General features: G+C 44.7%; 1 protein-coding gene across 5 annotated transcripts in view; it reads left to right on the forward strand.

Annotated features, from left to right (window-relative positions):
• Window positions 1-24,427, forward strand: part of LOC106576444 (ankyrin repeat and sterile alpha motif domain-containing protein 1B) — a 324,199-nt gene that overhangs the window by 230,123 nt on the left and 69,649 nt on the right. For all 5 annotated transcript variants that reach the window (XM_082964025.1, XM_045699996.2, XM_082964026.1 and 2 more), the window contains 2 exons: window positions 14,585-14,683; window positions 16,381-16,533. In XM_082964025.1, the coding sequence (XP_082820151.1) occupies window positions 14,585-14,683; window positions 16,381-16,533 (252 nt within the window). The remainder of the gene's footprint in view (window positions 1-14,584; window positions 14,684-16,380; window positions 16,534-24,427) is intronic.

Genomic DNA, 24,427 nt, shown 5'->3' on the forward strand with positions numbered 1-24,427 from the left:
TCTGTCTGTCTGTCTGTCTGTCTGTCTGTCTGTCTGTCTGTCTGTCTGTCTGTCTGTCTGTCTGTCTGTCTGTCTGTCTGTCTGTCTGTCTCTCAGTAGGTAGCTATTTGGTTAACTATTTAGCAGTATTATGGCTTGGGGTAGAAGCTGTTCAGGGTCCTTTTGGTTCGAGACTTGGTGCATCAGTACCACTTTCCATGCGAGAGCAGAGAAAACAGTCTATGACTTGGGTGGCTGGAGTCTTTTTAGGGCGCTCCTTTGACACTGCCTGGTATAGAGGTAGATTTATGACTTTTTGATGGCAGGGAGCTCGGCCCCAGTGATGTACTGGGTCAATCGCACTACCCTCTGTAGCGCCTTGCATTCGGATGCCAAGCAGTTTCCATACGAAGCAGTGATGCAGTGTTGGAGTCAGGCGCGGCCATGCAGTCGTGGGTGAACAGGGAGTACAGGAGGGGACTGAGCACGCACCCCTGAGGATCCCCCGTGTTGAGGGTCAACATGCACATGTGTTGTTGCCTACTCTCACCATCTGGAGGCAGCCTGTCAGGAAGTCAAGGATCCAGTTTGCAGAGGGAGGTTCTCAGTACCAGGGTCCTGAGCTTAGTGATGAGCTTGGAGGGCACTACGGGGCTGAATGCTGAGCTGTAATCAATTAACAACATTCTCACATAGGTATTCCTTTTATCCAGGTGGGCGAGGGCAGTGTGGTGTGCAATAAGATTTTATCATCTGGTGTCTGGGATGATGTTGTTGATGTGAGCCATGACCAGCCTTTCAAAGCATTTCAAGCCTACAGATGTGATTGCTAAGGGGCAATAGTCATTTAAACATGTTACCTTGGCGATCATGGGCACAGGGACTATGGTGGTCGGCTTGAAACGTGTAGGTATTACAGACATGGTCAGGGAAAGGTTGAAAATGTCAGTGAAGACACTTGCCAGCTGCTCTGAGTATGTAGTCCATCTGGCCACTCGGCCGTGTGAATGTTAACCTGTTTAAAGATCGAACTCACATGGAGAGCAAGATCACACAATCCTCTGGAAAAGCTGGTGCTCTCATGTATGGTTAATTGTTTCTTACTTCGAAGCAAGCATTGAAGGCAATTAGCTCGTCTAGTAGGCTCGCGTCACTGGGCAGCTCGTGGCTTGGTTTCCCTTTGTAATCCGTGATAGTTTGCAAGCATCCAACGAGCGTCAGAGCCGGCATAGTAGGTTTCGATCTTAGTCCTGTATTGACGCTTTGCTTGTTTGATGGCTCATCACAATAACATTGTGAGCAAAATTATTAATCATATCACTTCAGTAAATGGTGTGTAAAGGCTTGATGACCTTAGATTTGAGCATGTGAAGCCTCCATTTCAGAAAATCCTCCTTTATCTCAAATGTCTCATTGGTGTTACCATCATTGGTGTTACCATCATTGGTGTTACTATTCCTACTGGTGGATGGTATCAATTGTTTAAGGTCATTAGCTACCATGTTAGTTGATTTTGAATGGGAAGATGTACCCAAATAAATAAAAAATTTAAATTAAAATAAGTTAATGTTTTCCAAAGATCCTTGCCCAAATGCCACCGTATTTTAAGAATGACCCACATACCATCACCCACACATACCATCCTATCCTTGTCACTCCCTACCCATTAGTATTATACTACTTTAGTCCAGCTCGCTCCCAGTCAAAAACTGCTGAGGGTGTCTGGCAGAAGTTCTGAGAGTCTGGGGAATTCTCCTCGCCTCGCCTCGCCTGGACCTTTTTTCCTTTATTTTATAAATCTGTGATCTCTTCCCCTGCTCTGAAATGCCTTTAGATATAATTAATATTGAATAAAGCCGTGCCGAAGCTTCTGCCCAGTCTCTTTCAAGTACCGGGGTTACTTCAAACTTCCCTATTGTTAGTTTCTATTTCTCTCTTTCCCTGATGCTGGAACATTCCGCCACACTAACTCGCTAGGAAGTATTTTCATGTTCTGTTTCTCTTTGAGGTTTCAGCCGCCGAGTGGCGAGGGAAACGGTTTGAGCTTCTTCCTTCAACTAGGAAACCTCGACGCGGTACACATCATTTCATATTCATGAGATGTTGGTCGACGGGGAGATAAATCATTGATTTGGTTTCCATTAGCCTTAGAAAGAAAACACTGGAAATTGATGGTGGCCATTTGAAAAAAAAACTACATTTTTTAGCACCACTCTATTCAGGAGGTGAAATTGACAGCAAACTGAAATGGGAACAACAGCTATGCTATGGAGAGGCCGCTTTTCCCATTACAGTTGCATGTCAAGTTCATGTGCTGGAATTGACTAGAGCCTAAATTAATTTGACCCTAACTCTGCTCACTACCACTGCAGTAAAGCCTACTGGGATCAACAGGCAAACGGAGACATGTACACACACACACACATACATTACACTCATGCGCATAACAATACACTCAAACACACACACACTCCCTACTTTACTCAAGCTTTGGTGATTGTTGTTGTTACCTTGACAACTCAGCGTCTTTCTCTGTCCACAATAGAGGGCCTGTGAGGGGGCGTGGTCTGTCACCTTAACCAGCCAGTAAAGGACAGCTGTTGGTCTGATTGATGTACGGATAGGGCGAGGGGGGAGGTGCCTGTCGTCATGGAGATGGGTGAAGATGACTTCTGTATTTACATTAAGGGGTCATTATGAAGGGGCTTAAATGGAGACAGATCTCTCTCCCGGTATAGACACACCACTAGATAATGCAGGTATGTGGGTGTGTGTGTGTAGGTGCGTATGCAATAGTTAGTATGTAGTAAATGGATTAGCCCATTCTCCTTGTGGAGTCCTCTGTATTAAGCCTTTTGCCCCATGCTACCTCTAACCCCCAACTCTGTTTATCAGAGGATAGAGAGAGAGAGTGCATGCAGAACTCTGCAAAAACATCCTCCTTGTACATCGTAAAGCACCAAGTAATGCATGCAGAGCAGAATTAGGCCGATACCCACTAATTATCAAAATCCAGAAAAGAGCCGTTAAATTCTACAACCACCTAAAAGGAAGCGGTTCCCAAACTTTCCATTACAAAGCCATCACCTATACAGAGATTAACCTGGAGAAGAGTCCCCTAAGCAAGCAAACAGACCCCACAGAGCCCCAGGATAGCAACACAATTAGACCCAACCAAACCATGAGATAACAAAAAGATAATTACTTAACACATTGGAAATCATTTTCCAAAAACAGAGCAAACTAGAATAATATTTGGCCCTAAACAGAGAGTAACAGTGGCAGAATACCTGACAACTGTGACTGAACCAAAATTAAGGAAAGTTTTGACTATGTACAGACTCAGTGAGCATAGCCATGCTATTGAGAAAGGCCACCGTAGGCAGACCTGGCTCTCAAGAGAAGACAGGCTATGTGCACAAGACAAATTATGTGGAAACTAAGCTGCACTTTCTAACCTCCTGCCAAATGTATGACCATATTAGAGACACATACAATGCATTCGTAAATTATTCAGACCCCTTGACTTTTTCCACATTTTGTTACGTTACAGCCTTATTCTAAAATGGATTAAATAAATACAAATCTTTATCAATCTACACACAATACCCCATAATGACAGTGAAAACAGGTTTTTAGAATTCTTTTGCAAATGAATTAAATATTTAAAACAGAAACGTCCCTTTTTCAGGACCCTGTCTTTCAAAGATAATTTGTATAAATCCAAATAACTTCACAGATCTTCATTGTGAAGGGTTTAAACACTATTTCCCATGCTTGTTCAATGAACCCTAAACAATGAATGAACATGCACCTGTGGAACGGTCGTTAAAACACTAACAGATTATCTTTGAAAGACAGGGTAGGCAATTAAGGTCAAAGTTATGAAAACTTAGGACACTAAAGAGGCATTTCTACTGACTCTGAAAAACACCAAAAGAAAGATGCCCAAGGTCCCTGCTCATCTGCGTGAACGTGCCTTAGGCATGCTGCAAGGAGGAATGAGGACTGCAGATGTGGCCAGGGCAATAAATTGCAGTGAAACCAAGATTGAACTCTTTGGCCTGAATGCCAAGCGTCATGTCTGGAGGAAACCTGGCACCATCCTTACAGAGAAGCAGGTTGGTGGCAGCAGCATGCTGTGGGGATGTTGTTCAGCAGCAGGGGCTGGGAGACGCAGGAGTGGCTTCGGGGACAAGTCTCTGAATGTCATTGAGTGGCCCAGCCAGAGCCCGGACTTGATCCTGATCGAACATCTCTGGAGAGACCTGAAAATAGCTGTGTAGCGTCGCTCCCCATTCAACCTGACAGAGCTTGAGAGGATCTACAGAGAAGAATGGGAGAATCTCCCCAAATACAGGTATGCCAAGCTGTCATACCCGAGAAGACTCGAGGCTGTAATCGTGCTTCCACAAAGTACTGAGTAATGGGTCTGAATACTTATGTAAATGTGATATTTACATTTTTTCTTTTTTATAAATTTGCAAAATGTCTGTTTTCACTTTGTCATTATTGGGTGTTGTGTGTAGATTGATGAGGGGGGAAAACAATTTAATAAATTTTAGAACAAGGCTGTAACGTAACAAAATGTAGATGAAGTGAAGGGGTCTGAATACATTCTGAATGCACTCTATTTCCCTCAGATTACAGAGACCCACAAAGAATTTAAAAACAAATCCAATTTTGATAAACTCCCATATCTATTTGGTGAAATACCACAGTGTTCCATCACAGCAGCAGGATTTATTACCTGTTGCCACAAGAAAAGGTCAAGCAGTGAAGAACAAACACCATTGTAAATATAACCAATATTTATGTTTATTTATTTTCCCTTTTGTACTTTAACTATTTGCACATCGTTATAACACTGTACATAGCCATAATATGACATTTGAAATGTCTCTATTCCTCTGAAACCTTTGTGAGTGTAATGTTTACATCTGTTGTTTATTTCTCTTTTGTTTATTATCTATTTCACTTGCTTTTTGCAATGTTAACATATGTTTCCCATGCAGAGAGAGAGAGAGAGAGAGAGAGAGAGAGAGAGAGAGAGAGAGAGAGAGAGAGAGAGAGAGAGAGAGGAGAGAGAGAGAGAGAGAGAGAGAGAGAGAGAGAGAGAGAGAGAGAGAGAGAGAGAGAGAGAGAGAGAGAGAGAGAGAGAGAGAGAGAGAGAGGAGAGAGAGAGAGAGAGAGAGAGAGAGAGAGAGAGAGAGAGAGAGAGAGAGAGAGAGAGAGAGAGTTAAAGTGAGTCAAACTGAGAATGAGAGACAGATTGAGTGATTTGTACTAGCTAGTCATTGAGCGCCTGTTGGTCTCGATAATGGATTTCAGGACCATCACAGAATATAAATGTCTTCCCTCTATCACTTTGGCTGTGGCAGGTAAACCCTGGGCTGTATGAATTTTAATTTCTGCTTTTTAAGGGTAGCATTGTGTGAAAGCACTACTATGGTCTTGATAATAGACCTATCAACAGATCAATTGAATTGACACAGTGAAGTGGACAAGATGTTTGCTGTTAATGAAAAGCACTTACTTGGGTAAAGTGTATTATTATTTGTTATGTTAAATGAACACACAGAGGTATTGCGATATTTCATGGTGTATTATTATTTGTTATATTAAATTAACACACAGAGATATTGCAATATTTCATGCTGTGTTGAACAAGTACATCAAAAATAATCTGGGAGCATGAGCAGCAGTGTGTGGTGTTGAACATGTACATCAAAATAATCTGGGAGCAGGAGCAGCAGTGTGTGGTGTTGAACAGGTACATCAAAATAATCTGGGAGCATGAGCAGCAGTGTGTGGTGTTGAACAGGTACATCAAAATAATCTGGGAGCATGAGCAGCAGTGTGTGGTGTTGAATAGGTACATCAAAATAATCTGGGAGCATGAGCAGCAGTGTGTGGTGTTGAATAGGTACATCAAAATAATCTGGGAGAATGAGCAGCAGTGTGTGGTGTTGAATAGGTACATCAAAATAATCTGGGAGCATGAGCAGCAGTGTGTGGTGTTGAATAGGTATCACAGCATTGAATTGTGCAGTTTAGCGAGGGTATAGAAATGGAATGTTATAGATAATGTATGTTGAACAAACATCTTTAAAGACTTTCTCTTCCGGAAGTTATGTTTATTCTATACATGGCATTACTATACCCTTAGCCTAACAGCTTCCTTTCCTCTTCTCCTTTCCTTGTCTCATTTCCTAGATAGGACCAGATAGGTTTTCAACATATTGCTGTAATTTGTCAAGCCCTTTGCAATCAATGGTCGTGAAGGGAAGGATATGAGAAAAGAAAGCCATTTATAACCATTGAGATGCAGCCAATGATGGTGTAGGTCATGGTAGAAGTTGAACCTATCCCGATCCTAACCTTTACTGTCATGAAGCTGTGAAAATAATATCATCCCTGGTTAGGGGTTGTTACGGGAAACCTCTACCTACCCCACTAATGTCATCATTAGCTCAGGGGTCAAAGTTGAATATGTCATGCAACCCCAGAGCAGAGATCAAAGGAAGTGATTACATAGGGTGCGTGTACACAGGCAGCCCAATTCAGATTTTCTTACACTAATTGGTCTTTTGAACAATCGGATGGGCTCTGAAATGGACTGTGATTGGTCAAAAGACCAATTAGTGATAAAAATATCAGAATTTGGCTGCCTGTCATAACGCAGCCATAGTGTGTGTGTGAGAGAGAGAGAGAGGGGGAAGAGAGGGAGAGAGATTCTATGAATAGAAAAGAAGGGCAGACGGAACAAGACAAACACCCTCAGCCTCTCTATCTCCCCCTGTCAGAGCGGCAAGCGATTTGTCATGTCTTTGAAGTCCCAGCCATCCGTCTCTGCCCCGGCTCTGGGTGCCATTACTCTGGTCTGGCGGTGTAGGGCGGTGACTGTAACAGATGCTTGGTGTTCTGGGCTCTCTTAATCAGCCTGAGTGGTCTATCGAACAAGGGCACTGGAGGAGACTGTGTGTGTTTCAAATGGCCCTCAAATGGCCCCTATTCCCATGTAGTGAAACACTTTGGCTAGTAAATTCAATACAACTGTATTTACAGTGAGGGAAAAAAGTATTTGATCCCCTGCTGATTTTGTACGTTTGCCCACTTACAAAGAAATGATCAGTCTATAATTTTAATAGTAGGTTTATTTGAACAGTGAGAGACAGAATAACAACAAAAAAATCCAGAAAAACGCATGTCAAAAATGTTATCAAATGAATTGCATTTTAATGAGGGAAATAAGTATTTGACCCCTCTGCAAAACATGACTTAGTACTTGGTGGCAAAACCCTTGTTGGCAATCACAGAGGTCAGACGTTTCTTGTAGTTGGCCACCAGGTTTGCACACATCTCAGGAGGGATTTTGTCCCACTCCTCTTTGCAGATCTTCTCCAAGTCATTTGAGGCTGACGTTTGGCAACTCGAACCTTCAGCTCCCTCCACAGATTTTCTATGGGATTAAGGTCTGGAGACTGGCTAGGCCACTCCAGGACCTTAATGTGCTTCTTCTTGAGCTACTCCTTTGTTGCCTTGGCCGTGTGTTTTGGGTCATTGTCATGCTGGAATACCCATCCACGACACATTTTCAATGCCCTGGCTGAGGGAAGGAGGTTCTCACCCAAGATTTGACGGGACATGGCCCCATCCATCGTCTCTTTGATGCGGTGAAGTTGTCCTGTCCCCTTAGCAGAAAAACACCCCCAAAACATAATGTTTCCACCTCCATGTTTGACGGTGGGGATGGTGTTCTTGGGGTCATAGGCAGCATTCCTCCTCCTCCAAACACGGCGAGTTGAGTTGATGTCAAAGAGCTCCATTTTGGTCTCATCTGACCACAACACTTTCACCAGTTGTCCTCTGAGTCATTCAGATGTTCATTGGCAAACTTCAGATGGGCATGTATATGTATTCTTGAGCAGGGGGACCTTGCGGGCGCTGCAGGATTTCAGTCCTTCACGGCGTAGTGTGTTACCAATTGTTTTCTTGGTGATTATGGTCCCAATGTCTTGAGATCATTGACAAGATTCTCCCGTGTAGTTCTGGGCTGATTCCTCACTGTTCTCATGATCATTGCAACTCCACGAGGTGAGATCTTGCATGGAGCCCCAGGCCAAGGGATATTGACAGTTCTTTTGTGTTTCTTCCATTTGCGAATAATCACACCAAATGTTGTCACCTTCTCACCAAGTTGCTTGGCGATGGTCTTGTAGCCCATTCCAGCCTTGTGTAGGTCTACAATCTTGTCCCTGACATCCTTGGAGAGCTCTTTGGTCTAGGCCATGATGGAGAGTTTGGAATCTGATTGATTGATTGCTTCTGTGGACAGGTGTCTTTTTTACAGGTAACAAACTGAGATTAGGAGCACTCCCTTTAAGAGTGTGCTCCTAATCTCAGCTCGTTACCTGTATAAAAGACACCTTGCATCCAGAAATCTTTCTGATTGAGAGGGGGTCAAATAATTATTTCCCTCATTAAAATGCTAATCAATTTATAACATTTCTGACATGCGTTTTTCTGGATATTTTTGTTGTTATTCTGTCTCTCACTGTTGAAATAAACCTACCATTAAAATTATAGACTGATCCTTTCTTTGTCAGTGGGCAAACGTACAAAATCAGCAGGGGATCAAATACTTTTTTCCCCCACTGTATACCCTAAGATATTGCAACTTGCGTCCTCTAATTCAATACAATAGCATCATGTTACCCTAATGTACCGCCCCATACAGTACATAAATACAACATAAGCCCATGGCTCTTGGTCTATAGAGAGCAGCAGGTTAGAGGTTCACGTTGAGGAGGACATGAAAAAGATTGCTGTGAAATCTGCCGTTCCATTCCTCCTTCATCCCTGTCTTCAGTGCTTCAGATCGATAGCTATCTGTGTTATTGTCTAGCCAGGCCAAGAGAGAGGGAGATTAAGAGAGGGGATGAATGAGATGTGGAAATGTGACAAGTTCAGTCCCCCTACCAGGTGTGATCTGTGTCTGGGCTTTAGTACAGCCTGAGGCTGGGGCTCCACAGAGAGAGAGAGACAAACCCCAGAACCTCACCTCTCTGGTGCCTCTGTTTCTCTCTCTATGTTTCTGACTCTGATTCTCTCTCGCTCTCTCTTTCTGTCTTTCTCTGTCCCTCTCTCCTCTATTCACTATTTCTGTCTGTCTGTCTGTCTGTCTGTCTGTCTGTCTGTCTGTCTGTCTGTCTGTCTGTCTGTCTGTCTGTCTGTCTGTCTGTCTGTCTGTCTGTCTGTCTGTCTGTCTGTCTGTCTGTCTGTCTGTCTGTCTGTCTCTATGTCTGTCTCTATGTCTGTCTCTATGTCTCTCGCTCTCGCTCTCTCTGTCAATTTCAATTTCAATGTAAGGGCCTTTATTGGCATGGGAAACATATGTTTACATTGCCAAAGCAAGTGAAATAGATTATAAACAAAAGTTAAATAAACAATACAAAATTGACAGTAAACATTACACTTTCAAAAGTAAAAAAATAATAACGACATTTGTCATATTATGTCTATATACAGTGTTGTAATGATGTAAAAATAGTTAAAGTACAAAAGGGAAAATAAATAAACATAAATATATGTTGTATTTACAATGGTGTTTGTTTTTCACTGGTTTCCTTTTCCTTGTGGCAACAGCTCACAAATGTTGCTGCTGTGATTGCACATTGGTATTTCACCCAATAGTTATGGGAGTTTATCAAAATTGGATTTGTTTTCGAAATCTTTGTGGGTCTGTGTAATCTGAGGGAAATATGTGTCTCTAATATGGTCATACATTTGGCAGCAGGTTAGGAAGTGCAGCTCAGTTTCCACCTCATTTTGTGGGCAGTGTGCACATAGCCTGTCTTCTCTTGAGAGCCAGGTCTGCCAACGGCGGCCTTTCTCAATAGCAAGGCTATCCTCACTGTGTCTGTACATAGTCAAAGATTTCCTTAATGTTGAGTCAGTTACAGTGGTCAGGTATTCTGCCACTGTGTACTCTGTTTAGGACCAAATAGTATTCTAGTTTTCTCTGTTTTTTGGTAAATGTTTTAAGTAATTATCTTTTAGTTTTCTCATGATTTGGTTGGGTCTAATTGTGTTGTTGTCCTGGGGCTCTGTGGGGTCTGATTGTGTTTGTGAACAGAGCCCCAGGACCAGCTTGCTTAGGTTTATTTATCTGTAGGTGATGGCTTTGTTATGGATGGTTTTGGGAATTGCTTCCTTTTAGGTGGTTGTAGAATTTGACGTCTATTTTCTGGATTTTGATCATTAGCGGGTATCGGCCTAATTCTGTTCTGCATGCATTATTGGGTGTTTTTGCAGAATTCTGCATGCAGAGTCTCAATTTGATGTTTGTCCCATTTTGTGAATTATTGGTTGGTGAGCGGACCCCAGACCTCACAACTATAAAGGGCAATGGGTTCTATAACTAATTCAAGTATTTTTAGCCAGATCCTAATTGTCGACTGTTATGTTCCTTTTGATGGCATTGAAGGCCCTTCTTGTCTTGTCTCAGATAGGTCACAGCTTTGTGGAAGTTACCTGTGGTGCTGATGTTTAGGCCGAGGTATCTATAGTTTTTTGTGTGCTCTAGGCCACGGTGTCTAGATGGAAATTGTATTTGTGGTCCTGGTAACTGGACCTTTTTTGGAACACCATTATTTTTGTCTTACTGAGATTTACTGTCAGGGCCCGGGTCTGACAGAATTGGTGCAGAAGATGTAGGTGCTGCTGTAGGCCCTCCTGGTTAGGGGACAGAAGCACCAGATCATCAGTAGACATTTGACTACAGATTCTAGTAGGGCGAGGCCAGATGCTGCAGACTGTTCTAGTGCCCTCGCCAATTCGTTGATATATATGATGAAGAGGTGGGGCTTAAGCTGCATCCCTTTTTGAAGAGAGCGCCGGATGGCTGCCATTTTATGGGCTCTTAACCAACCGTGTTGTTTTTTTGTTTTTTTTTGCATTGCTTATGACTTATTTTATACATAATGTTGCTACTACTGTCTCTTATGACCGAAAAGAGCTTCTGGACATCAGAACAGCGATTACTCACCTTGAACTGGGTGAATCATTTTTCTTAAATGAGTCGGACGAGAGGTATTTACTCCAGACACCCAAACAGGCCCTCATCCTCGTCATTGGCCAGAGAAAGAGATGTAGGTATCGCGGGAGGAGATCGGGGTGTCTTGTGAGGATCCGGCGACGAGTGGCTAATCTGCATTTGCCATCGGTACTATTGGCCAACGTACAATCGCTGGATAATTAAGTGGACGAACAACAAGCACATATCTCCTACCAACAGGACATTCAAAACTGTAATATCTTATGTTTCACCGAGTCGTGGCTGAACGACGACATGAATAACATACAGCTGGTGGGTTATACATTGTATCGGCAGGATCGAACAGCAGCCTCTGATAAGAAAAGGGGTGAAGGTCTATGTATATTTGTAAACAACAGCTGGTGCACTTGATAAGCTGTAGACCACACTATCTACCTAGAGAGTTTTCATCTATATTCTTTGTAGCTGTCTATTTATCACCACAAACTGATGCTGGCACTAAGACCGCACCCAATGAGCTGTATACAGCCATAAGCAAACAGGAAAACGCTCATCCAGAGGCGGCGCTCCTAGTGGCCGGGGACTTTAATGCAGGGAAACTTAAATCCGTTTTGCCTCATTTCTACCAACATGTTAAATGTGCAACCAGAGGGAAAAAACTGTAGACCATCTTTACTCCACAGACAGAGACGCGTACAAAGCTCTCCCTCGCCCTCCATTTGGCAAATCTGACCATAATTATATCCTCCTGATTCCTGCTTACAAGCTAAACTTAAACCAGGAAGCACCAGTGACTCGGTCAATAAAAAAGTGGTCAGATGAAGCAGATGCTAAGCTACAAGACTGTTTTGCTAGCACAGACTGGAATATGTTCCGGGATTCTTCCGATGGCATTGAGGAGTACACCACATCAGTCAATGGCTTCATCAATAAGTGCATCGACGACATCGTCCCAACAGTGACTGTATGTAAATACCCCAACCAGAAGCCATGGACTACAGGCAACATCCGCACTGAGCTAAAGGGTAGAGCTGCCGCTTTCAAGGAGCGGGACTCGAACCCGGAAGCTTATAAGAAACCCCGCTATGCCTTCCGACGAACCATCAAACAAGCAAAGCGTTAATACAGGACTAAGATCGAATCGTACTACACCAGCTCTGACACTCGTCGGATGTGGCAGGGCTTGCAAACTATCACGGATTACCAAGAGAGCTGAGAGCTGCCCAGTGACACGAGCCTACCAGATGAGCTAAATTACTTCTATGCTCGCTTCGAGGCAAGTAACACTGAAACATGCATGAGAGCATCAGCTGTTCCGGATGACTGTGTGATCACGCTCTCCGCAGCCAATGTGAGGAAGATCTTTAAACAGGTCAACATTCACAAGGCCGCAGGGCCAGACGGATTACCAGGACGTGTACTCCGAGCATGCGCTGACCAACTGGCAAGTGTCTTCACTGACATTTTCTGTAATCAGTAGTACCAACATGTTTCAAGCAGACCACCATAGTCCCAGGGTCCCTAAACACCTCCCTCTGCAACTGGATCCTGGACTTCCTGACGGGCCGCACCCACGCTGATCCTCAACACGGAGGCCCTTCAGGGGTGCGTGCTCAGTCCCCTCCTGTACTCCATGTTCACTCATGACTGCACTGCCAAACACAACTCCAACACCATCATTAAGTTTGCCGATGACACAACAGTAGTAGGCCTGATCTCCGACAACAACGAGACAGCCTTTAAGGAGGACATCAGAGACCTGGCCGTGTGGTGCCAGGACAACAACCTCTCCCTTAACGTGATCAAGACAAAGGAGATGATCGTGGACTACAGGAAAAGGAAGACCGAGCACGCCCCCATTCTAATCAACGGGGCTGTAGTGGAGCAGGTTGAGAGCTTCAAGTTCCTTGGTGTCCACATCACAAACTAACATGGTCCAAGCACACCAAGACAGTCGTAAAGAGGGCACGACAAAACCTATTCCCCCTCAGGAGACTGAAAAGATTTGGCATGGGTCCTCAGATCCTCAAAAGGTTCTACAGCTGCACCATCGAGAGCATCCTGACGGTTGCATCACTGCCTGGTATGGCAACTACTCGGCCTCCGACCGCAAGGCACTACAGAGGGTAGTGCGTACGGCCCAGTGCATCACTGGGGCCAAGCTTCCTGCCATCCAGGACCTCTATACCAGGCGGTTTCAGAGGAAGGTGCTAAAAATTGTCAAAGACTCCAGCCACCCTAGTCATAGACTGTTCTCTCTGCTACCGCACGGCAAGTGATACCGGAGCGCCAGTCTAGGTCCAAGAGGCTTCTAAACAGCTTCTACCCCCAAGCCATTAGACTCCTGAACATCTAATCAAATGGCTACCCAGACTATTTGCATCGTGCAGGGTGAATACGTGGCATGTCGTACAGTAATTTGGTTAAAAACATTTTTTTGACATTTGCTCAGTACATTGTTGTTGCTGAGGAAATGTACGAGTCTGCTGTTAAGGATAATGCAGAGTATTTTCCCAAGGTTGCTGTTGACACATATCCCACTGTAATTATTACAGTCAAATTTGTCTCCACTTTTGTGGATTGGGGTGATCAGTCCTTCGTTCCAAATATTGAGGAAGATGCCAGAGCTGAGGATGATGTTAAAGAGTTTATTAAGTATAGCCAATTGCAATTTGTGGTCTGTATATTTTATTATTTAGGATACCATCACAGGCCTTTTTGGGTTGGAGGGTTTGTATTTTGTCCTGTAGTTCATTCAATGTAATTGGAGAATCCAGTGGGGTTCTGGTAGTCTTTAACAGTTGATTCTAAGATTTGTATTTAGTCATGTGTATGTTTTTGCTGTTTGTTCTTTGTTATAGAGCCAAAAAGATTGGAGGTGGTTTATCCATACATCTCCATTTTAGATAGATAACTCTTCGTGTTGTTGTTTGTTTAGAGTTTTCCAATTATCCCAGAAGTGGTTAGATTCTATGGATTCTTCAATTACATTGAGCTGATTTCTGACGTGCAATTCCTTCTGTCTCTCTCTCTGTCTCTCCCCCTGTCTTTCTCTCCCCCTCTCTTTCTTTTCCCCTCTCGCTCTGTCTCCCTCTGACTCAGTCTCTCTCTTTCTCTCTTTCTTCCTCTGACTCTGATTCTCTCGCTCTCTCAAATGCTCTCTTTCTGTATTTCTCTCTGTCTATCGCTCCCTCTCTCCTTTATTCACTCCTTTCTGTCTGTCTGTCTGTCTGTCTGTCTGTCTGTCTGTCTGTCTGTCTGTCTGTCTGTCTGTCTGTCTGTCTGTCTGTCTGTCTGTCTGTCTGTCTGTCTGTCTGTCTGTCTGTCTGTCTGTCTGTCTGTCTGTCTGTCTGTCTGTCTGTCTGTCTGTCTCTATGTCTGTCTGTCTGTCTGTCTCTATGTCTGTCTGTCTCTATGTCTGTCTCTATGTCTCTCGCTCTCGCTCTCTCTGTCAATTGGGATGGGTGGAGTAGTGAACAGAGGTCTCTGCATGATGATGTCACTGATCAATGGACTGATGATGTCATGTGTATGTTCCCCATGCAGGGCAGTAACGTGGTGGAGGACCAGGACCTGCTGGAGATCGGGATCCTCAACTCAGCCCACAGACAGAGGCTGCTACAGGCCATACGCCTACTGCCAAGGGTCAGTACTGTGTGCGTGCGTTTGCGTGTACTGCAGTAAAAATGAATCTAGCATCATTAGGATTCTGTGGAGGGGATAACATCAGAAGATGAGCTCTTCACCAGTATTAATGAAATATTGTATATTGTATTTGTGCATCTCTGAGCGACGTTCTATCTAATCCTGGGGTCATTTCATGTTTTCATGTGTATCAGAGCTCTAAAAACGTTATAACATTCAAAATGGTTGAATCGTTCCTTGTGCAGTCATACACACAACCAATATAGCCAACTAAGTGAGAGATGTCAATTAAATGAGCGAGGGAGGGAGGAAGGATCTCTGGGTAACCAATCTTCTTAAATTTCATCTCAGTCAGCACTTTCCTTCTCTCATCCCTGCAAAGTTTTCAAACGACAGAGAAATACTCTCTCTCTTCTCCCTCACCTTGTGGAAAGAAGGATGCACATTTTAGGAAAATGTCACACGATGTGCTCACTCCAAAGTCCCAACTCTTCTTCAAAGTTGGATGCCGAGTCCTTATTACTTCAGATATATCCTCTTCTATGAGACAAAGCATAATGCTCGTCTCCTCTGAAGTCGTGTTGACTGTATTGCAAAAGAAAGCGCGGAGACGCACTTACTGTGAAATATATTCTCACGTCACATAGGCCAACACACCATACCAAGTAAATATAGGGAAGAATAAGATGCATTTGCCTAATCCTAAATAAACCTTTAGGCCCTACACCTCTTGTTGATCTGAAGGATTTAGATAGCTATTCTGTAAGCAGTATGGAACTAGCCCTTCCTCTCCCTCTGAATGGCTAGATCAAATCAAATGTATTTATATAGCCCTTCTTACATCAGCTGATATCTCAAAGTGCTGTACAGAAACCCAGCCTAAAACCCCAAACAGCAAGTAATGCATGTGAAAGAAGCACGGTGGCTAGGAAAAACTCCCTAGGAAAAACTCCCTAGAAAGGACAAAATCTAAGAAGAAACCTAGAGAGGAACCAGGCTATGAGGGGTGGCCAGTCCTCTTCTGACTGTGCTGGCTGGATATTATAACAGAACAGGGCCAAGATGTTCAAATGTTCATAAATGACCAGCATGGTCAAATAATAATAATCACAGTAGTTGTCGAGGGTGCAACAAGTCAGCACCTCAGGTGGGATTTTCTCTATCATGCTTATCATGTCCTTGGGTGCTAAGGGTTGATATGGAATTCAGAATCTTATATTCAATTTCTGTATTGAAGTCATCATTTTACATGCAGCACAGGCTATCCTTGCCCTCCCTCCCTCCATCTGTCTTCGTCCAGTTTGAGCCTTTGATGGTGTACTCTAGTTATTATGTCATCTATATATCTGTAATTTATTGAAGATCTCCTTCCCTCTCTGCTCCCTCCTTCCCTCTCTGCTCCCTCCTTTCCTCACTCCCTGCCTCCCTCCTTTCCTCACTCCCTGTCTCCCTCTCTGCCCCCCTCCCTCCTTCCTGCCTCCCTGCCTCCTTCCTTTCCTCCCTCCCTGCCTCCTTCCTTTCCTCCCTCTCTGCCCCCCTTCCTCCTTTCCTCCCTCCCTGTATCCCTCTCTGCCCCCTCCCTCCTTTCCTCCCTCCCTGCCTCTCTCTCTCTGCCCCCCTCCCTAGTTTGAGTGTCCTGTATCCTTGCTCTTCATATCATCTAGTAACAGTCTGTCCCCTCCTCCTTCCCCCTCCAGGTGCGTCCTATTGGCTATGACGGTAACAACCCCACGTCAGTGGCTGAGTGGCTGGAGTCTCTGGAGCTGGGAGACTACACTAAGTCCTTCCTTATCAACGGATACACCTCCATGGAACTGGTCAGGAAGATCTGGGAGATAGAACTCATCAATGTGAGTCTATTACTGGTTATTGCTGGTTATTGCTCTTTTTTAATGTGCTTGCTGAAAACACACTGCTGTTATTCCCCATACGCTACTATAGAAATACTGACTGAAGAAGACAGTAGAAGCAAGCACACACATTACTGTCAGTAAATGTTCATTTTCTAGTTTATTAGGATCTATCTTTAGTCCACAGAACAGATAGAAGATGACACGGGGAGCACAGGTGGTGGTCACATGGTCCCCCTGACAGATTGTGTCGTCTTTGGATCGTTGGAACACACCGCTTGGTTGTTGGGTTACAGGTTGGTTGGTTGGTTGGTTGGGGAAACCCTTCAGTGAGTGAGTGGTTGGTTGGTGGATTGCAGGGTTGGTTGGTTGGTTGGTGGATTGCAGGGTTGGTTGGTTGGTGGGTTGCAGGGTTGGTTGGTTGGTGGCTTGCAGGGTTGGTGGGTTGGTTACAGGGCTGGTTACAGGGTTGATTACAGGGTTTGATTACAGGGTTGGTGGGTTGATTACAGGGTTGGGGGGTTGATTACAGGGTTGGTGGGTTGATTACAGGGTTGGTGGGTTGATTACAGGGTTGGTGGGTTGATTACAGGGTTGGGGGGTTGATTACAGGGTTGGTGGGTTGATTACAGGGTTGGTGGGTTGATTACAGGGTTGGTGGGTTGGCTACATGGTTGGTTACAGGGTTGATTACAGGGTTGGTTACAGGGTTGATTACAGGGTTGGTTACAGGGTTGATTACAGGGTTGGTGGGTTGATTACAGGGTTGGTTACAGGGTTGGTGGGTTGGTTACAGGGTTGATTACAGGGTTGGTTACAGGGTTGGTGGGTTGGTTACAGGGTTGGTTACAGGGTTGGTTACAGGGTTGATTACAGGGTTGGTTGCAGGGTTGGTTACAGGGTTGGTTACAGGGTTGGTGGGTTGATTACAGGGTTGGTTACAGGGTTGGTGGGTTGGTTACAGGGTTGATTACAGGGTTGGTTACAGGGTTGGTGGGTTGATTACAGGGTTGGTTACAGGGTTGGTGTGTTGGTTACAGGGTTGGTTACAGGGTTGGTTACAGGGTTGATTACAGGGTTGGTTGCAGGGTTGGTTACAGGGTTGGTTACAGGGTTGGTTACAGGGTTGGTTACAGGGTTGGCGGGTGGGTTACAGGGTTGGCGGGTTGGTTACAAGGTTGGCGGGTTGGTTACAGGGTTGGCGGGTGGGTTACAGGGTTGGCGGGTGGGTTACAGGGTTGGCGGGTGGGTTACAGGGTTGGCGGGTTGGTTACAGGGTTGGCGGGTGGGTTACAGGGTTGGTTACAGGGTTGGTGGGTTGGTTACAGGGTTGGTGGGTTGGTTACAGGGGGGTTGGTTACAGGGTTGGTGGGTTGGTTACAGGGTTGGTGGGTTGGTTACAGGGTTGGCGGGTTGGTTACAGGGTTGGCGGGTGGGTTACAGGGTTGGTTACAGGGTTGGTGGGTTGGTTACAGGGGGGTTGGTTACAGGGTTGGTTACAGGGTTGGTGGGTTGGTGGGTTGGTTACAGGGTTGGTGGGTTGGTTACAGGGTTGGTTACAGGGGGGTTGGTTACAGGGTTGGTTACAGGGGGGTTGGTTACAGGGGGGTTGGTTACAGGGGGGTTGGTTACAGGGTTGGTTACAGGGTTGGTGGGTTGGTGGGTTGGTTACAGGGTTGGTGGGTTGGTTACAGGGTTGGTTACAGGGGGGTTGGTTACAGGGTTGGTGGGTTGGTTACAGGGGGGTTGGTTACAGGGGGGTTGGTTACAGGGTTGGTTACAGGGGGGGGCGGGTTGGTTACAGGGGGGGGTTGGTTACAGGGGGGGGGGGTTGGTCGGGTTGGTTACAGGGGGGGTTGGTTACAGGGGGGGGTTGGTCGGGGGTCGGGGGGTTGGTTACAGGGTTGGTTACAGGGGGGGGTTGGTTCGGGTTGGTTACAGGGGGGGGTTGGTCGGGGGTTGGTTACAGGGTTGGTTACAGGGGGGGGGCGGGTTGGTTACAGGGTTGGTTACAGGGGGGTTGGTCGGGTTGGTTACAGGGGGGGGTTGGTTACAGGGGGTTGCGGGTGGGGTTGGTTGGAGAAATGTTTGAGGCATTTTCTTCCAATACTTATTGTACTCTGCTGAACTGTAATAGCAGCCTAGTTCATTTCAGAGATATGCTACTATATGTAAGAGCTTTCTGGGAATCAATGTCAATTGTCAGACACACACATGTACTGTACGCTAACACACACACACCTCCTGTATTTAGTGGTCAGAGTTGATTAAATTGAGTGCCTGCTGGTTTCTGTGAGAAGAGAGGAGGATGGTGTGTTTTCTCTCCTCCAGGGCGGTATGAAGGGATGACTGATCCACTGGTGTAGGTGGAGAGGTAGGGAGAGGTAGGGAGAGGTAGGGAGAGGTAGGGAGAGGTGGAGAGGTAGGAAGAGGTGGAGAGGTAGAGAGAGAGAGGTAGAGTGAGAGAGGGGTTATATAAGCACTTGGGAGGCAATGTCTCACAACACCGGGGAAACCACCCACACTGTTTGTCCAGGGCGATGTGTAACACCGCTGTGCAGGGTCTCAGTGGCCTGCTTTCCTTGTCTACTCTCTCTCTTCTGGGGGTGCAATGCATCTCAGTAGTCTGAGGTCATCTCCTTTCCTCTCTCCTCTCTGATCTGAAAACAAATGGGGAGGTGAAACGTATTACAGAAGGTGGGTGTTAGTATACTGTTCAGATGGAGGAGAGGGATGGGGAGAGGAAATGGCTGTAGAGGATTGAGAGGAGGGTGTAGTTTGAGTTAGAGCCACAGGAGGGTAGAGAAGAGACCCGCAAAGATATTCAGTTCTGCATAAAACTCTGTGTGTGTGTATGTACACTCCCGTGTGTGTGTGTGTGTGTGTGTGTGTGTGTGTGTGTGTGTGTGTGTGTGTGTGTGTGTGTGTGTGTGTGTGTGTGTGTGTGTGTGTGTGTGTGTGTGTGTGTGTGCATTTGTGAGTTAATTTCAGTGCAATAGTTCATCTCTGTCAGATGTGGGACTCCCGTTCACACTATTATTAATTAAAACACATTGCTTCATTAGCACTTGAGCGTGTGACTCCAGTGTGTGTGTGCGCGCGAGTGTGTGGTTCCTCAATACCAATCATTGAGAGCATGACTCCCGCTTCCCTCGCCTGATTACTGTATACAAATGACAGTACCATTACATTTGGGTTAGGGGGTTTCCACTGCGTCACACTGACACTGGGGACAGGAAAGAGGATGGGAACGACGTGTGTGTGTTTGGTGACAGAGAGAAGCCCTATAATGAGTATAGGAGGAGTGCAGCTGGACTCTGTCTCTGGGGTGATGGAGAGGTCAATGCTCTTCACACTGGCTACTGGTGAGAGAGAGCACAATTACACCCAACTAAATGATCAAACAAAAAGAGAAATACTTGACACCTTGGAAAGAATTAAACAAAGAACTGAGCAAACTGGAATACTCTTTGGTCCTAAACAGAGTACACAGTGGCAGAATACCTGACCACTGTAACTGACTCAACATTAAGGAAATCTTTGACTATGTACAGACACAGTGAGGATAGCCTTGCTATTGAGAAAGGCCGCCGTTGGCAGACCTGGCTCTCAAGAGAAGACAGGCTATGTGCACACTGCCCACAAAATGAGGTGGAAACTGAGCTGCACTTCCTAACCTGCTGCCAAATGTATGACCATATTAGAGACACATATTTCCCTCAGATTACACAGACCCACAAAGATTTCGAAAACAAATCCAATTTTGATAAACTCCCATAACTATTGGGTGAAATACCAATGTGCAATCACAGCAGCAACATTTGTGAGCTGTTGCCACAAGGAAAAGGAAACCAGTGAAAAACAAACACCATTGTAAATACAACATATATTTATGTTTATTTATTTTCCCTTTTGTACTTTAACTATTTTTACATCATTACAACACTGTATATAGACATAATATGACAAATGTCGTTATTATTTTTTTACTTTTGAAAGTGTAATGTTTACTGTCAATTTTGTATTGTTTATTTTACTTTTGTTTATAATCTATTTCACTTGCTTTGGCAATGTAAACATATGTTTCCCATGCCAATAAAGGCCCTTACATTGAAATTGAAAGAGAGAGCGAGACATAGAGACAGACAGACATAGAGACAGACAGACATAGAGACAGACAGACATAGAGACAGACAGACATAGAGACAGACAGACATAGAGACAGACAGACATAGAGACAGACATAGAGACAGACAGACAGACAGACAGACAGACAGACAGACAGACAGACAGACAGACAGACAGACAGACAGACAGACAGACAGACAGACAGACAGACATTTGTGAGCTGTTGCCACAAGAAAAAGGTCAACCAGTGAAGAACAAACACCATTGTAAATACAACCTATATTTATGTTGATTTATTTCCCTTTTGTACTTTAACTATTTGCGCATCGTTACAACACTCTACATAGCCATAATGTGACATTAGAAATGTCACAAAACTTCTGTGAGTGTACTGTTTACTGTTAATTTTTGTTGTTTCACTTGATTTGGCAATCTAAAATATGTTTCCCATGCCAATAAAGCCATTTAAAATTGAGAGAGAGTATGTGTGTGTGTATGTATATGTATATATATGAGAGATAGAGTATAGAGAGAGAGAATATATATATATAGAGAGAGAGAGAGAGAATACCATGAGAGAGAGATGGTAAATAACAGAGGGAGAGTGATGGGGAGAATTGTTTCTCGATTGCTTTCCCAGTAAATCACTTTACTTTATAATCGCAATGGGCCACAGATTCTGTGGCGACCGGGGAGACAATGGAGAGGCGGAGGGCCATTGTGGAAAGGTTTCAAACAGAACTAGGTGTCTGTGTGTGTACATATACAGGCCTGCTGTTGTGGGATTAGAATAATGTTCCTCCAGAAACACCTCTTAATCCTTCCTCTTCTATATATACATACACACACACACACACACACACACACACACACACACACACACACACACACACACACACACACACACACACACACACACACACACACACACACACACACACACACACACACACACACACACAAAACTAACTTGATAGACCGGTTGCAAGAGCTTCCTTGTTGCAACTGTCAATGAGCTAGACGTCAATGCTTCCATCTTCAGAACAGATCGCCAGGCCTCTCTCACAGAAGAAATGTGAGGAAGCACCAAATGTCCAACCATATTGAAATGGAACACGTAAATGAGCATTCTTATTGGACGATTTCAGGTTGCACCAAAATGTATTATTGTGCTGTGTAACTACTGAACACCACCATGAATCCTTCCAGTAGACAAATCATATTCAGCTTTTGAGCCACAGAGATCTACTTGATTTAGATCTGTTTTGAGCTTTAAGTTAGGCTTTTACCCTTGTTCCTTTCAAAGCTGCTTACATCCTAGACATGGGATTGGTAAGAATGCAGACTCATTCCAAGTGGAATAGGCAGGTAGCCTAGCGGTTAAGAGCGTTGGGCCAGTAACCGAAAGGTCGCTGGTTTAATTCCTGAGCTGACTAGGTTAAACATGTGTCAATGTGCCCTTGAGCAAGGCACTTACTGCTAAATGCCTAAACTGTAAATGCAACGTAAAATGAATGATTGAAACAGACATGTAGAGTTTGTATTATTGCTATCATGACTATGACATGGATGGATGTTGGAGAGACAGCTGCAGTAACATAGCCATGCACAAGATGGCGCCACAGCCTTTCATTTCCGCCTTCCTCCCTGTTGTCAGGCAGACAGAGTGGCACCACTCCATTAAGACACCTAGAGGAGGCAAAGGCTGAGAGCCCAGAATGGAGTAATTAGGAAATTCAACGTGATTGGAAAGCTTTCGAGAGTTAAAGTGGTAGAGAAGTTGAGGCTGTTATTTCCCCCAGGACCTCTTCCTCTTAGTGTGAGACTCAGTGGTTTTCCTGACCCTCTCAGACCAGTGTTCATTTTGGCACTGTTTGTTAGATTTAGTCTTAGTCATTTTGTTTGATATACCTTTTCCTTTCTCACCAAATGTTTGCGTAACAGGCTACTGGTAATGTTACCAGCGCCACGTTCAGTTTTAAAAACGTTCCTGAACGTTGCAGATAGAAATACCATGAATAGAGCTGACGTTATTCCTTATTCAACATGTCAGAGAGGCATGTTTGTTTTACATAACATATTTCCATCTGAACGTTCCAAAACGTTGCGTCCTGCTGAACGCACCCCAGGTTGTTAGCTATAGCTAGTTAATGAGGTAACACGACTGAACAAGGTGTAGCTTTAACAAATGATCGAAAAACTCTCAGTCTCAGAAACTTTTGTCCAGTCCACTTAGTAGTCAGATTTTTGTCACAGGGATAGTTTTGTCTCGTTACGTTTTAGTCAACTAAAATGAAAAATCCTTTTACTTTAGTTATGTCTTTTTGTTCTGGGTCTATTTAGTCAGTTTTAGTCTTGTTAATTGCCAGTGAAAAATAGGTGTTTGACGAATATTTGAATCACAATCTTTTTTGACGAAATGAACACTGTCTCAGACAGAACACGGTTTGGGGAGTGTGTGTGTGTGTGTGCGCGTGTGTGGGGATTGTGTTTGTGCATGTGTGTGTTAGTGAGTAAAAGCTGTGAGGGCGTGTGAGGGCGTGTTTCTGGGTTATTGCTGTAGGCTGCTCAGTGCCGTGTTCTTTGTGTGTGTGTGTGTGTGTGTGTGTGTGTGTGTGTGTGTGTGTGTCATACTCCCACAGGGCTGGACAAGTCTCTCTGCATTCCTCACTGATCGTATAATATGCTCCTTGAAGGGGTAATAGCAATAAGACAGTCCGTAAACACACACACACCACACACACACACTGTTCCCCATTCTGCTTGGCTAATATCCAGTCTTGAACACAATAATAGTGGGCGGTCAATAAGTCATCAAGCCAGTAATAATAGTTTAGCCTTTTTATCCCAGCTCTGCCCTGTTGCCATGACGCCTCAGCTAGTAGTTACCATAGAGACTATATATGTGAATGGAGGATGGAGGATTTAAATCAGATGTGTCCCTTTGTTTGTGCTTTTCATACCTTCTCTGTCACCTGTCCAAATGCACAGTGTGTGTGTGTCACCTTCTCTGTCACCTCTCCAAATGCACAGTGTGTGTGTGTCACCTTCTCTGTCACCTGTCCAAATGCACAGTGTGTGTGTGTCACCTTCTCTGTCACCTGTCCAAATGCACAGTGTGTGTGTGTCACCTTCTCTGTCACCTGTCCAAATGCACAGTGTGTGTGTGTCACCTTCTCTGTCACCTGTCCAAATTCACAGTGTGTGTGTGTCACCTTCTCTGTCACCTGTCCAAATGCACAGTGTGTGTGTGTCACCTTCTCTGTCACCTGTCCAAATGCACAGTGTGTGTGTGTCACCTTCTCTGTCACCTCTCCAAATGCACAGTGTGTGTGTGTCACCTTCTCTGTCACCTGTCCAAATGCACAGTGTGTGTGTGTCACCTTCTCTGTCACCTGTCCAAATGCACAGTGTGTGTGTGTCACCTTCTCTGTCACCTGTTCAAATACACAGTGTGTGTGTGTCACCTTCTCTGTCACCTCTCCAAATGCACAGTGTGTGTGTGTCACCTTCTCTGTCACCTGTCCAAATGCACAGTGTGTGTGTGTCACCTTCTCTGTCACCTCTCCAAATGCACAGTGTGTGTGTGTCACCTTCTCTGTCACCTGTCCAAATGCCAAATGCACAGTGTGTGTGTGTGTGTGTGTGTGTGTGTGTCACCTTCTCTGTCACCTCTCCAAATGCACAGTGTGTGTGTGTCACCTTCTATGTCACCTGTCCAAATGCACAGTGTGTGTGTGTCACCTTCTCTGTCACCTCTCCAAAT

This window comes from Salmo salar, chromosome 17 (genome assembly GCF_965601325.2).
Source record: "Salmo salar chromosome 17, fSalSal1, whole genome shotgun sequence".
In the NCBI taxonomy this organism is placed as follows: Eukaryota; Metazoa; Chordata; class Actinopteri; order Salmoniformes; family Salmonidae; genus Salmo; species Salmo salar.